The following is a 15568-nucleotide window of genomic DNA, read 5'->3' as shown; positions in this document are numbered from 1 at the left end:
TAGTTCTAAATTATAATTAGAAGATCCATATGGTACTGCCCTTAAGAAAAATGGCCGAATCGCTCATTGACCTTGGTTCTTTCAGGAACCAATCAGAGCTAAGATGAAGGCGGTTTCAGGCAGCGTGTTCCCTAGCAGTTATTTTGTGGCCGTTGGAGGATAGTGATCGCCCTCTACCGAGCTATTGTGGAATATCTGCTGAATGTAAGGGTATTTTTAGGTATATTTCTGTATTTGTTTCTCCTGTGCTCAAATATGTTATCTACAGAGGCTGAATGGTAAATGTTTCACTAATCTATGCTTCTATTTTAAGTTTTAGTGTTCATTCTGTTTGTAAAAATCAGTCCTCTAATATGGTTTCTGGGACTTTCACCACCGCCCCTGCATGGCCTTTACTAAGAATATACCCCAACTAAAAAATTAAATTTTTTAGTTGGGGTATTAAGATTAAAAAAATAAAAAATTGTGAGCAGGCAGGTCCTTGATTGCTAAAAAGACAAGCAATGTCCCTACTGCAATAAAATAAACTTATCTGCCTGATCGCAATTTTTAAATTACTCTTTCCGGTCATCAGCCCATCCAGGCCGCCACCATCATCACCATTGTTGCCACCTTCACCCATCCACCTCCGCGTTCCGGTCTTCAGCCACCTTAATTGGCCAGGCCGGCATGACATATATCCCATGTATGCGTGCGGGAGTTCATGGCGGGAGGATGCTGGGATACCAAAAACATTGCAAACAGGCAGGAAAGATTGTTTTATTGCAGAAGGGACGGGCGATGAATAAGAACCTGCCTGCTTGGAATTTTTCATTTTGACTATAGTCCCACCTAAGGTATATGAAAACCCTACAATAAACTTCTCCTATTTGTCCCCTATAAAGTGGACCTAAATTAAAATTTGTACTTTACATGAAAGTGTAGACAACCTTTTACATAATTAAAAATTTATATATTTTTTTCTGCAGCTTTTTCAGTGAAGTGAAGCTTCTCCCATTCTGTTTTGATCGCCACGGTGATCAAGACAAAATAGGAGCGCAGAGCCTCCTGGATTACCTAAGCCAGGCATCCCACGAAGCTCCTGGTGCTCCTTCTGTGTATGCCCGATCTTAGGCATGTGCAGAAGGAGCATTTTCTTCAATGGGGAAAAAGAAAATGCTGATTTCAAGCATGCACAGTGAGATCTGCACTCTTTTTCCCCCTATACATTGCCTGATCATGCGCCTGCGAGGGTGATGTAGCCGAAAGAAAAAGACAGACCAAGATGGTGGCGCCCAGCGCTTCCTCTGCGAAGTAGAACTTCAGAACAATACAGGACCAGATTGAAGACTTCTCCATTGGGATTTGCGTAATTAAAGATGTGATTATTTTTTATTTTCAGGTTAGTTCTGCTGCTTGTTCTTATTGTGGGACTACACAATGATCAGTGTTTATGTTTTGCAGAATAGCATAGAAAGTTTAGCAAAAGAAAATCTGGCAGGGCTGACACCACTCAGTCTAAAGAAATGCTGTGTGTTGTCAGCCCACAACAAGACATAAAGTGTTCTAAGACTGAAGGCACAAATACAACAATCTTGTCACTACACTTACTGAGATATAGATATGACCTGTCCCTATAAATGTAGTTGCATCTGGTAAAGCTGAATAAGCCTAATACAGATTCCTTCAGATTTCTGGTTTTACGGTTGTTGCATTTACTCATGGGAACTCTATGGAGCTCTATCAATGCCATCACATTGCGGGCTCCCCCCAGGGATTACAAATGCATGGTTCAATGGAGACAACATGGATGCTGCAGCCATAATTGCAATGGGCACGTGGGCACAGTACAATGAAATGTAAGATTGTAGTAAGGGCAGCACAGAGGCTGTAGTGACATATAAACAGTACAATGGGGAACAAAGCTCAGTGGGTTAAAGCGTGCAGTACAATGGGAATACATGGGCACAGCAGACGGGCACATCAGTAAAAAGGTCTCAATAGGTACAATGTTGTCATGTGTATAGAATAGTGAGTGTTATGTGTGAAAGTGTTAATAATGAATATGCCATCAGATAACTATGTATTTCTTATGCAGTATATTACAAACATTAAATTCTTATTTGTGCCAAGATGTGAATACTGCAAAACCAAGATATTTACAATGTCTGTACTAACCAGTCTGTACAGGGGGAAGCCACATATTATGGAACCACAGATGAGCAAGAAAATAGAATTCAAATCTGTTGGACCTCCAGGTAATGCAAAGTTCGGTTTATAAATATATAGTAATTAATATGATGTGTGTGTAGGGTAATGCTGGTCATGGTAAAAAGCTTGTAAGCATTTCATAAGACATTAGACCCTTATTTGCTCACTCTCTAACTGCAAAGTGTATGTTGGACAATCCCTTCATTCATTTTTAGCAAAACAGTGACTTCTACTTTCATATGCACAATCAAATCATACTTCCACACTTTCCACTTGTAGAGATTGGTGTTCTGATTCTGTTTCCAATTATAAATGGGATTACTTTCATTCTATGCACTTACTTATATATTGTGTATATACATATATATATATATATATATATATATTGTGTTATGTATTGTCTTTAGTGTGCAGATGTTTACAGTTTGATGGATTTACTTCCAAACCTCACTTTCCTTGATTTGCATTTTGGGTGAATTTGACTTTATTTGCAAAATAGGCATAGTGTATTGTGCCCAAGCAATTTGTGGCAGCACCAAAGGTCAGTATGACATTTAATGTAATCCCCAAAAAATACTAAGGCTAAGCGTACATTGAATTTCAGTAAAGTCAAATTACCTACAGTTGACCTGAATTTGAATAGAACTGAAACATCTGTTCTTAGCATCAGAAGAATAGTGCGGTACTTTCTGGCACATGGCTATTATTGCCAAGAATAAGTGAAAATATTAATTTCCCCTAAATACTCTGAACATGTAGTGTACATGCATACCCTAAGGCTGGGAATAAACAGATTAATTTTCTAATAAAGTTGTGCATTCGATTTTGTTATTGAATTAATCTTAAATTGGTTCTGAAATTACAAACTTTTTAAAAAGTGCTTGTAATTGAATTTACAATGCATTGGTTGTTGTGTGTTGTACTACAATCAATCATTTATATAAAAAAACTGAATCAAATTCAGTGTATGCCTAACATAATGCATTCTCCCTACCTGAACCCTGAAAACCTAATACAGTTAGACAATCAAAAAAACGTCAACCTCCGGAACTGAGGAGTGTCAGATTTTTTTTTTAAATTACCTCCACAACAGGCCAGTCTTCCTCTCGTAGCACCCGCAGACATCTGGCACTGTACCAGGGAGCAGCACCGTCGCAATGTGTATTTAGTGTAGCAAGCAAGACCTAACAGCTGTTTTTGCAGAACAGCGCCATGAAAACATTAGTGGCCGAACAGTGTACTGCAGTCCCTGTATTGAAAATGCGATCCGCAATTCATGCTTGGAAATTGAAGGATCCAGATTATCGATGGCCGGATTTTCAATTGTCAACATGTACCGAATCTTATTAATACATTTATTGAATGCTTTACATAGCTAAAGTCGCAGAAATAGATGGACAGTTCTATGTTACATGGTGGCACCTGATAACTTATTACCAATAATGAATAGGTGCCATGCAGCCCAATTAACTCCATAATCTGACAGATCTGGACAAACATGCTTTTTCTCTGCACATTTGTGATTAGATGTACAAGAAGACTTACCTTTCCAGCACTGGTAGTACTGACATGATTTAGATGATGATTTTGTATATTGGATAAAAGTAATTTGAAAATAATTTATCACCAGTGTATGTTACTTACCAATGTTTGAATGGCCAAATCTTTTGAAAATTAGAATCAATCTGTTACAAAGGCTTGTATTGTATTTAAAATTTCCCTAATTCTAGCTGAAGGATCAGACATAAATAAAAAAAAGAAGGCACACATAAATCTATTACACATAAGCCTGCACAATTAGAATACAAATAAAGATATTCAATTTTTTACATAAGCCCATTTGTAGCTATTTCTTTGTGAATTTGTTATTTTATTTATCCTTAGGTCCTAAGAAAAACATGGAGTCCTCCAAAAAAGGTCAGGGTCAGAGTCGGTTATTGGAAGAAGTAAGCTCTACATGTAAACCAGGTGCTCAAAAAGCAGAGAGCTCTCCAGAGGCTGTGACCATTCCACCAGAAGTGAACCAAGGATCAAATGGTGAAGAGAACTATTATTCCAACCAAAACTCATATTTGCAGCAATATTACACCCAGTATGCACATCTGTATCATGTACTGGATAGTAGCTTATCAGCAATTCATTCTGAGCTGTCCAACACAGGTAGAAATGTATGTAGGCTTGCTAATGGCATGAAGGAATGCTCAGACACTATGGAGTTTTATGTGACAAGGATGCTGTCTCTCCAGAAAGAAATGCTTCGTGCTCTTGATAAAACAAATAGCTCTCTACAAAGTGCAGTTTACCTGCTTCGTGAAATCAAAGAAAGCCAAGAGCAAAGACCTCAAGGCTCTTCCAGTGCTACACGGCATATGGAGCGAGACAAGGCATCCGGGGAATTTGATGAAGCCAGCATACGTTGGAAAGAACGAGAAAATCGGCTTAGATCTAGATCTGGGGATCGAAGCACCCAACACCGTAAAAAATACAAAGAGAATTAAATATTTGTAGAATATAGTATATAAATACACAAAATGGCTAAAAAAAACAAAAACAAAAAAAACACAGTAATGACAATGGTTCCCATGGAAAAAATCAAAGCTCTCCAATGTCCTTTGCTTAGCTACCAACAAGATACATTCTACATAGATATTTCCTTTACAGCATGATGTGCAGGGGTATACTAAGTTAAAATATACCTAAATTATATTTTAAACACCAATATCTACATACCTGTGTTATGCTTCTGATCTGAACAACTACCCTTGCATGCATAGTTTTACATCCAACCATTGTTATGGGTCCCAAACCACTAAAGGTGAACTGTAAACTGATATTTTTGATTTGAGTAGTAACTGCAAGGTAAAAACTTCCTGTTTTTTTCTTGGCCCATAAGCACTCTATTTCTTTGCGCCAGCAACAAGACCACCAAGGGTTGGTTTTTATTAATTGCTTCTCTTAAATGTAAACAATGCATGACAATATGACTTCATTATTTGGTTTATTGATGGTGGCAGCCAAAAACTGAAATATTAGTCTTTGTTAAAGTTGACTTTTTAACGTCTTTTAGAACTGGTCACTGGCATGTAACAAACTGATTTGTGTATGGAGTTTCATTTTTAAAATTTTAAAATGCTGGAAGCTGGCAGAAGGTTTTGAAAATATGTTGCTAAATCATGCTGTACACTTGCCCTTGGACAAGCTCAGCTCAGTTTGTTCATATGAAGAAGGCTTAAATAGGAATCTGCCAAGTAATGCATCCTACTCCTGTCAACTCAAAACAAACACTTGTTTTGCATTGAACACACAATTACTGTTTTTTCCATACCTGACAGAGGAATTTATATAGAAACCGAAGCCTTTACATTATGATCTTCAGTATGACTCCAAGGCCAGTATATTATGTATCTTAGATTGTCACAAGCGCACTACAAGGTGATAACAGTGAGTCTAGGTTACTGTTTAGATGCAAAATTAAAATAAAAAAGTGAAAGAACCAAATTGTTTATAATCAAATTTATTTTGTACCATTACAGTTACATAGCCAAAAAATACGACCATTTACATATTTTCATTTTAAGATACTTTTGATTTCCTGTAAAAATGTTTATGAAATTACATACAGCCCTTGTAATTACAAAGTAGTTCAGTTACTTGCTGGCTCCAGTTTTTTTGTATTCTTTGTAGCTTATATTACACTATTACAACAGTAAATTACAAATAGAAAAAAAAAAACGTAAAAACAAATCACTTTGGTAAAAGGTAAAATCAAATATCTGACCAAAACAATGATTTTCATAATAAACTACATTTATTTTAAAAATATTTTTTTATTTAGTTGTGATCAAACTGTAATGTTTAATTTTTGGTTTAGGAAAGAATGAACATCTTGACCTATCAAATGTCATGAATGCCTATCTATGAGTCTAATATATTTTTATCCAGTTACAGTATCAGTCACTAAAATGTGTACTTTGTCCAAGTGACAGTCGATAGTTATTTTGTAAGTGACTTGTTCAACTGTTTTTATGGATTTGTAACACTAATTTGTTTGTCTTGTAACATAAGACCAAGGTTCACAACAGTGGTGACACCTTTGGTGTCTGAAATATACCCAACCAACAACCCCTTCCCATAGTAAGGTCACTCTGGGCTAAAAAAAGTGTATTTTAGACATTGTACCATGGTTTGCGGTGGGTATGGTGAAAAGAGGGTGTTTCCAAAAACAGTTTTATTTGTGACACATCTTTTCACAACTTTCAGCTTCCTTTGTGGGTATTGGCATTAACTTCTGAAAGGTTTAAGAAAGTCTGTTTATTTGTCTTTATCATACAATGCTTATGTTTGCAAAATGATGTAAATTAATTACAATAAAGAAAAAAACAGAAATTAACTGAATTTATACTATTTCACCTTTGACAGCCAGTACAGCCTGGAATCTGGGCCCAATCACAACTTTCCAATCAGCATTGCTGTTTTAAGTCATTTTTGTGCATTTTTGACTTTATGCTCACAGCAAATGTCATACCAAAATTTTTATTATCTTGTATTGTACTTTATTCTTTCTACCTTTACTGCCACAAGGCTCCATGTCTTGCTGCAGAGAAACATTTCCAGAATTTATGGGTACTACCACCATGCTTCACAGTGCAGTTGATGCAAAAATGAGGACATGGATTGTTTGGCTTATGCTAAAGTGTTTGGTCTAATAGCCATAGCCATCTAAAACCTCAAAGAGCCATCTTTTAGCATAAGTCAGCCTTCTGGCAAATAATAGGTGATATGTAAAAGTGAGTTTCAGTTCAGCAGTCGCCAGCCGGTGATCCGCGAGAAAATTTGGGGGGTCCACGGCTCTGGTCAGTGCACCCCCGAGGGGATTAGGAGAAGGACCCCGCTGGGGGGATGCACCAGCCAGAGGTGCGGACCATGTCCCCTGTACAGTTCCTAGGCTCAGGGAAGTGGGCCGGCTGTGTCCCTGGACACAACCCGCCCACTCTCCCATCGCAGGCTCAGATCTACGATGGAAGAGTGGGCGGGGTTATGTAATCATGACGTCACTATGGGGAGGTTTCTGCTTTGAATGACAGCGGGTTACGTGCGCATGCGTGGCCAGGAGCCGGTAATTTTAGTGGTCTAGGTGACCGAAAGGGTTGGCGACCACTGTTTTAGTTAACAGGTTTTTGTTTCCCAATGTCCCATTAAGCTGCAACTGGTAAAGCACTAAAAATGTTTTCAATCCTGTATACCTAGCTTCTCTACTGAGGCTAGTAACATATATAAGACAAACATTTACTTATGAAGTGGTTATATATAGCCATAGGTAGCTTTACTCCCATATACATAGGATATTTAAAGAAATTTGAAATATTATTGTATATATCCCTTTCTGCTTTTTCATCCACTTTTCAAAAAATTCAATTTTTTTCTTCAAGATATAGGTCATGGCATGATACTTCCTCATTACAAGTTAACTTTCTAGATATACTTGTATTTAGACAAAAATCACACATCTGACTTATATATCACTAAATCTGTGCCAATGGAAAATTAATGGGTGCAGCCACAATGATGATAGTGAGCCATAACGCCATAATAAAAGGGGTGTATATTTATACAATGTTTTTTTCCAACTGCAATTAATTTAAATTTGCAAACATACACTTCCACCTTTACAAGAACATTATTATATTAGGCCCTTAACATACATCTTTAGCACTATGGACATAAGTACATAATAGACAACTAAACAGGTCACAAACACAAACACATACATTTCTGCTTTAGGATTCTTTGTTATATTTTGCTTATGTTTCTCAATAATAAATGTTATAAGTTGTATATTTATTGGAGACCCTTTATTTGAAAAATATTATTGTAGCAGCCTAAATGTTATTGTATAGCTGGTAATAAAATATGTTTTGGTTTGCCAAAGTTGCAAGTGCATGATCACTGGTATTCTCAGTTTTCCAAACTAGATAGAGAAGTGCTACAACTGTACTACAGACTTTACCAGTAATGGTAGACTTTACAAATAAAATGCAGAACCGATCATATGTGCAGATCTTATTTATTTATCAGACCCTATTACAACTCAGATCACACAAGTCCCTCCAATCTCCTGAGATCACCAACATTTCCTATTTATCCGATGCAGTTTTTCGGCAATGGTTAGCATTTCCCTCTAGATGACCATTTTGGAGATGCATCGTTCTCTTAAAAAAAAAAAAAAAAAAAAAAAAAGAAGGGAAGCATATTTAATGTAAATTCAATACTCCAACGAGAATAGGATAATTAAGACTATTTACACAACTTTTTTTGGAAAGTCAAATACTTCCAGACCAGTATCACCAGTAGTACATAAGTGCTTATGTTATCCACTGTACTATGTTTAGCACATAAGCTCCTGGCTACTGTCCTTCACTGTTCTGAATATAGGTGTAACACGTAACACACAGTGCAAACCTCTATTCTATATAAGCAACTTCAGTGTAACAAAGTAGTATGCTAAGGAGTGGGACTGACAGCATTATGGGTCATCTGCATTTGCACTAATTAGTATACCTATACACGTGAGGGCAAGGGACAAGGTTATATAGGGTACTATATAGGGTACTTTATAAAGAGCATGTCCTCTGGATAAGGATGCACTCTGGGTGAGGCTGTGTCCCAGGCTTATTCCAGGGTAAAATCTGCATGATGTGCTCTGGGTCATTTTCCAAATAATAGCAAATGTTTTTAAGAAATCCACTCTAGGTTTGCTGTATCACCAAGGTTCGCTCATAATTGTTTATTTTCTCTCTAATTTGGAGAGCTTTAATAAATCAAGCTCTGTGTGTGCACTGGGTATAGGAAGATTTTGGAATGTTTTGATTATACAGGTGGACAATCAAAAATCCTGCAACCTCCGGACATAAGGAGTGCCGGAAATTCCAGATTTTTTTTTTTACTCATCTCCATCACAGGCCAGCCTTCCTCTTGCAGCACAAGCAGACATCTGGCACAGTTCCAAGGAGCAGGCAGCAGGGATGTCTAAGCGTGTATTTAGTTTAGCAAGGAAGACCTAACAGGTGTTTCTGCAGAACAGCGCCATCAAAACATTAGTGACCAAACAGTGTACTGCAGTCCCTGTATTGAAAATGCGATCCAAAATTTATGCCGAAATTCAAGCCGGAACTGAGAAATCCGGATTTTCAATGGCTGGATTTTCGATTGTCAACCTGTACTGTATATTACAAAACCAAGGGAATTCCTTTATTCGATGCAGAACATAGATGTTCTAGGTGAGAAGTTCCAAAATGGTTAGAACACCAAGTCATAACATCTACAATCGTCACTGACCTTTCATAAAGACTCCAGTGTACAGGCCAATACCTATCATGATTAGGCACATTCTACAAACTGGAAACAATCCTAATGGATTTGGATAGACTAAGTTACTCCTATTGTCACAGTGCTTAAGTTTTAGGGTTAGTCTTGGAAGAAGTCTGGCATCTAGTGGGGAGGGTTGGGAGATAAATACTCCATTTAGGAGTTCAATGAAGTGTTAAGCTAGAAAAGAATTGTGTCTGTGTCACTGTTAGGGAGAGATGAGTTACAAGTTAGGGCACATAAAGGATAACTGTTTTTTTTTTAGCTTTCAGCACCAAAAGTGCAATATCAAAAAGGACTACACTGCCAATTAGTGATAAAAAAAAAAGCTACCAAAACAAATGTACCACCATTACTGTCCTTTTATTATAGAAAAATAGTAGATGACTTACCTTCTGGGCACATCCGGGAGCCCTATCTTGGTAGAATAGTGAGCACTGTGGTGTTTGGCTTTAGGAGCATCTATGGATAGTTTGGGCTCAAAAGGTTTGTATCTGGAGATCTCTCTGTCCCATTCACTGGTAAATGAAGGTACCTCAGCTAAAATATAAGAAATGCACATTTGTAAAATAATCACACTTTACCTATTATCAGTATTTATAATGTACTGTACATTGGTAAAAGGGATTTAACATTTTAAATTTATTTATAGACCTGTAATTTATTTAAATAATCTATTTTCAGCAAAACACCAAGTCAATAAGGTGAATCCTGCAACCAAGTTTAACCCTTACCCTATTATGAACTTTATCTTGAACCTACCTGAGATGTTTCGTAGAACGCCATTTAATTCAGACAAAAGTTTCTATCTACAGTTGAGCCAATAGAATGTGTGGATTTACAGATTTATTCTTGCCATACATTAATTAGCTGATAATTTTGTCATCAATCAAATGACATGCAAATGTGCCTTAGACCTAGTACATACAGGGCAATTTTCACATCCAATTTCCAATATGATATATTATTAAGAATTGAGGTAAATCTAATGGGAATCCAATAGCTGACCTATTGCAAGAAACTTGTAGGCGTTTCTCCATGCTGTGCTTTGTGGTCCCACCTACTGACCACCCTGCCATTTGAGTGTCCCTGCTGCCAAGGGTCATACTAGCAGCAGAGCATCTTGTATTGTACTTTTAAAGGCTGACTTATAAAAACAAATGTTTAAAAGCATCTGCCACCTACTTATGGTATAGGAGGACATTCTGTAAACTGAACCATTATTTACAGCAAAGCTAAGGTAAATCAGATGAATATTCATAGAGCCTCACTACTATTTAAGAGATCCTGATTGCAAAATGATAATATTAAGTCTCCTAAATGTCAACTCAGTACTGCTCCATCCACTTTGTACATCCAAATTGTACATTTTATTTAATTGTAAAACAACATATGATTTCATGCAAACTTATTTAACTTCATCAGGCTAAAAAGATTGTAATTTACCACAATAGGCAAGAGCCAATAAAAGTTTAAAATAACAGGTCACATTGCTGAAAAGTATTATGGTAAATAACACGTTAAATCCTTGTAGCTTTTAACATAAAATCCCATATTAGTAATATCACTCACATTCATCCATATTTAAAAATTCTTGGTTGAGCTCACGATCCCCTGTCTTGTTGTTCTGCAATTTCTTAACAATGTGGGCTCGTTCTTTGATATGATGGCCAACAGCTATTTCTTCTACTCCAGTTTCAGAATCCCGGACAGATTTCTTAGTTTCTTTGATCTGAATAGGAAATATGTTAGGTGTAAACAATGGCATTATCACAACATAAACAATTCATATTGAATAAGAATTCTATGATTAACATTTAGAAGAAGTTGTCACAAGACACCTTCTTTTCAAAGAAGCCTTCTACACCCTCCGGTCTAGGGAGTGTAAACCTGACAGTCTGCTTTTATTTTAGGCAAACGTGGGCTGTTGTCCACTCACCGACATCTCAAAATATCAGACAATATCCAAGTTTTTTTATATTGACTCCGCAAACATCATTAATATTATCAGAGCTGGTAGGTTGAAAAGCTCAACAAATCTAAATATCTTGACATTTATCTTTCCACTCTTTTCAACAATTCACAGTTGGACTTCAATAATGCCCTGACTTTTTCAGCTTGAACTATTGGACTCTTCAAACAAGCTTTTTACTTACAAAGTTCACATGGGAGAGCTAGAAAAAAATGCATGCCAAGAAACAGAGAGCTACACTTACAGCTCCGTAATCTTTTTTTATGCACAAGCTCTAGAGGTCCCACCATCTCTAAATTAAGAGAACATCCCGTTCACGGTAACATTTTAGCTGCCATCACTGAAATGCTTACAAGGAAGCAACCTTTGAAATGTTTTCAGTAAGAGAAAATCAGATGGCTACAGACCGAAAAAGAATGGTCATTTTTATTAGTTTAATATTTTTAAAAATCAGAGTTTTATTCAGAGTTTTATATATAAATTTAAATAAGGCATGGCAACATCAATTGTAAAATAAAAAAAAAGCGAGCCATAATGTGTTTTATTTACGCACCAAATGATTACAAATAATCCATCACACTTATTGACGAAAAGCTTCCCAGCCTTGCATGAAAGCAGCAGTCTTGTTGTACATGTCAATATGTGTGTGAACATAGACCAGAAACAAATGTAAGGACAGATGTACTAATTAATACTCACACCACCGGGAGCTTGACGTGTTTGACTAGTAGCTTGGAAAATCTTTGCTGGCTCGTCTCCAGTCTTGGAATATGTCATTACTGAGGAAGACTTAAATGAATGAGTGTTAGGACTGTCTGCCAATCCTTCCTGCAGGACCAAAAACAAAATAGGGAAATAAAAACCTAAAGTTCCACTTTTAAAAATCCATGATCAAACAGGTCATTATTGCAGGAAGGGACAGGCAATGTTCCTTCTATAATAACGCCTTCTATCTGCCTGATTGCTCTGGGTATCTATCATAAAAGCTGTCGCTTGTGCATCTTTGCTTTGGTTGCCAGCATATCTGGCAATCCTGAATTCCCCTGTGCATGCTGGGAATGAATGAACTCCTGAGTGCCTGCATGAGAGTTACATCATGCTGGCCAAGCCAATCAAGATGGTCGAAGAATGGAACTAATTAGTATTGTGGTTTTAGTTCCATGTTAAATAGGAGAGGATTTCCAACTGATAATGGTAATATCATATCATTCCCCTTCTATTGTATGTTGCTTCCCCACCTCTTAGAGTGTAAGCTCTTCGGGACAGGGTCCTTCCTTCCTCCTGTGTCACTGTCTGTATCTGTCTGTCATTAGCAACCCCTATTTAATGTACACGCTGTGTAACATGTTGGCGCTATATAAATACTGTTTATTACTATTAATAATAATTATATTATTAATAATAAAGCCATCTTGTAGACTCAGCTCTTAAGTAAGACTACCCCTAAATATATTAAGAACAGGTAAACTATAAAATATATATGAGTGGTTGTAATGAAGACTTGAATTCAACAATTATTTAGACATACAGTAACTAACAGCATATGTAGAAAAGCTTAGGATTTTTTTTTTTTTTACAAGTTACAGATTCCTAAACAGTTCCAAAATTCAGATGTGCCTAATTAGCTAATGCATCTTTTAAAATCAATGCAGAAGTATTCAACAGCATGTATTTTAATCCTTACTAGAATCTGGCACATCATAACTCATGTAATAATTCGGATTACATGGAACATAAAAATCTGTAAATAAAAACACTGTAATATCATAGTACGGTGTTTTGATAGTACAGGATGTGTCCAAGCATGAAGCCATCCAGCAATATGAAGTGCAGCAGTCACAGGGAGAGGTGCTGCTTATTATACACATGTTCTCCTGTTACTAGTGTGTCTATGTTTTTTAAAGAGCAAATGTGAGCTTGAGAGCAGATAGCACGATTATAGTATAATGATCCCAGAGATAGAGTGTCTGATGTGTGAGTGAAGATTAGGATTTTTTTTAAATGCTGGAGATGCAGCCTTAGGAAGGAGATAATATTACTACATTAAAGTATGAGTCACTCATATATAGACTTGGCCGATACGCTGTACACATAAGCACCTCACCCAGGCTTGCACAATGACCAAACATGGCAGAAAGCTACAATAGGCTGTATGTGCAGGGAATGTTATTAATAGTGATACATACTCAAGTATAAAAATGATGCATTAAATCAAATAGAACTATAGGTCAGGCATTTTCTTGGAAAGGCTAAACAGACCTTTGGCATACACAGAGGATTCCAGAGGCTTGGAATGGATTCTGTTCATCACTGGCAGGGGCAGTGAATGAAACTGCTGTCAGGTTATAGGGGACATGATTTTTGGCAGCCATTGTAAAAGGGAAGAAAGGCAATCTAAATAATACAGATATACATGCTCGCTATTTGTTAAAAAAAATATTAGCCTAACTCCAGCCTTTTTTGTAAGTTTTGGATAAGATGGAACGACCAGTATTTTTTGCTTTCTTTTTGTAACCCAGTGGGTACATTTTCCCTCCCTCACTGAGCCTGATTTATTAAGACTCTCCAAGGCTGGAGAAAATACACTTTTATCAGTGAACCTGGGTGATTTAATGAATCTGGTACAGGATTGAAAACATTTGCTAACAAATAGAATGACCCAGGTTTACTGAATAAAGTGTATCCTCCCAAGCTTTTGAGAGTTTTAATAATTCAGGCTCACTGTCCTGTAAAAGGGAATGCAGTTTTCACAAACAGAAAGGCAACAACATTAATTTTAACATTGTCAAAGGTTATTACCCCCTCATCATTTCACTAAACATTGAGTTTTGTTTGTGCTCATGTCCTTTTTGAGACATGTCTTGACAGAAAGGTATGAGAAACCACCCCAATAGGGATGGCCAAAAAGACCAATATTAAATTATTGTTAATGCCTCAGTAACTGCGTACAACCTGTTTGATGCATGAAAATTCATGCCTTTCCATACAGTAACCCATAGCATGAAATCCTTTTATTGTGATCTCGCACAATCATCTGTCTGATATTAATTACCTATAACAACACAGAGCTCCCCTGACCTATAAATGTTGCCTAGATGTATCAGCCAACCATAAGTGGGGCAAAGTCAAATCTTGCCATCCAATGCAGCATTTAAACCATCGAGATGGTGACAATTAGAATCTATGGTTTGACTGCTCCTTTGAATGGCAGTATCTTATAATCTTTCTTGCTATTTATCTTCACTTGTTTTTAGTATGCTGTGTGTAATGTAAAGAACATATGTTTAATAAAGATATTGTATATATAGTGATCATTTCTGAAGTATAACTGAATAAGTTATATATGACCACATAAAACCCCAATTCTTGCTATATATTTTTTAATGTTGATGACTTTAGGGGTGAGGTCTTGCAGCCATTGCTTGCACTTTATGTTTCAAATCTCTGACTAGTAGAAATCAAAGTTGATGTAATAATCATTAACTATATCCTAAACAATAAATACTTATGAATTCTTAACTGCAAAAAGCATGCTTAATTATGCCAACTATTTCAATGGAAAGAAGTAAAACAACTTACAAATTGTTTGTGCATGTCAATCATTCGGTTTCTAAAGTTGGACATCATGTGGTCAAATGAATGGAAAGGGTCCTTAATATCAGAGACCTAAAACAGGGAATAAACACAATTCAAAACAATGAGTAGCATATTGGCCCTATCTACCTATTTGTCACTGACATGCACAATATTCAATATTTGAATGTTTTCTGGAATGCACCATGAAATTAGGCAAAACAATCTGACATTTATAACACTCATAAAGACTGGTTTAAAGATACCACGATAACATTTCCACCCACCTCTGTTCTGTTTTTTCTTTTCTCAAGAATTTTAAATCATAACCTAAATGCAATTTATCTTATTTAACCTCCCTAGAGGTATTGCCGAGTGTGACTCGGGGTGGAAAAAATTGCAAAAAGCGGTAATCCCGAGTCACACTCGGGGTACCTTTGAGGGTCCCTCTTACCTTATCCCCGCGCT

At 36.7% G+C, this 15568-nt stretch overlaps 2 protein-coding genes across 3 annotated transcripts in view; one reads left to right on the top strand and one right to left on the bottom strand.

Annotated features, from left to right (window-relative positions):
• The first annotated feature begins 140 nt into the window (after positions 1-140).
• On the top strand, positions 141-4722 carry LOC140328436 (uncharacterized). Its single transcript, XM_072408028.1, has 3 exons — positions 141-204; positions 2161-2237; positions 4075-4722. Exons 2-3 carry the CDS (start codon positions 2186-2188, stop codon positions 4686-4688), a joined length of 666 nt encoding a protein of 221 aa, XP_072264129.1. The 5' UTR covers positions 141-204; positions 2161-2185; the 3' UTR covers positions 4689-4722.
• Positions 4723-5688: 966 nt separating this feature from the next.
• MLF1 (myeloid leukemia factor 1) overlaps positions 5689-15568 on the bottom strand; it is a 30678-nt gene continuing 20798 nt past the window's right edge. For both annotated transcript variants that reach the window (XM_072408026.1, XM_072408027.1), the window contains 5 exons: positions 15107-15193; positions 12227-12355; positions 11128-11287; positions 9948-10095; positions 5689-8399 (listed from right to left, as the gene is read on the bottom strand). In XM_072408026.1, coding sequence (XP_072264127.1) covers positions 8369-8399; positions 9948-10095; positions 11128-11287; positions 12227-12355; positions 15107-15193 — 555 coding nt within the window. In that variant the 3' untranslated portion in view covers positions 5689-8368. The remainder of the gene's footprint in view (positions 8400-9947; positions 10096-11127; positions 11288-12226; positions 12356-15106; positions 15194-15568) is intronic.

Source organism: Pyxicephalus adspersus, chromosome 4 (genome assembly GCF_032062135.1).
Source record: "Pyxicephalus adspersus chromosome 4, UCB_Pads_2.0, whole genome shotgun sequence".
In the NCBI taxonomy this organism is placed as follows: Eukaryota; Metazoa; Chordata; class Amphibia; order Anura; family Pyxicephalidae; genus Pyxicephalus; species Pyxicephalus adspersus.
The sequence above is the reverse complement of the archived record's forward strand: the minus strand, read 5'-3'. Positions and strand labels throughout refer to the sequence as shown.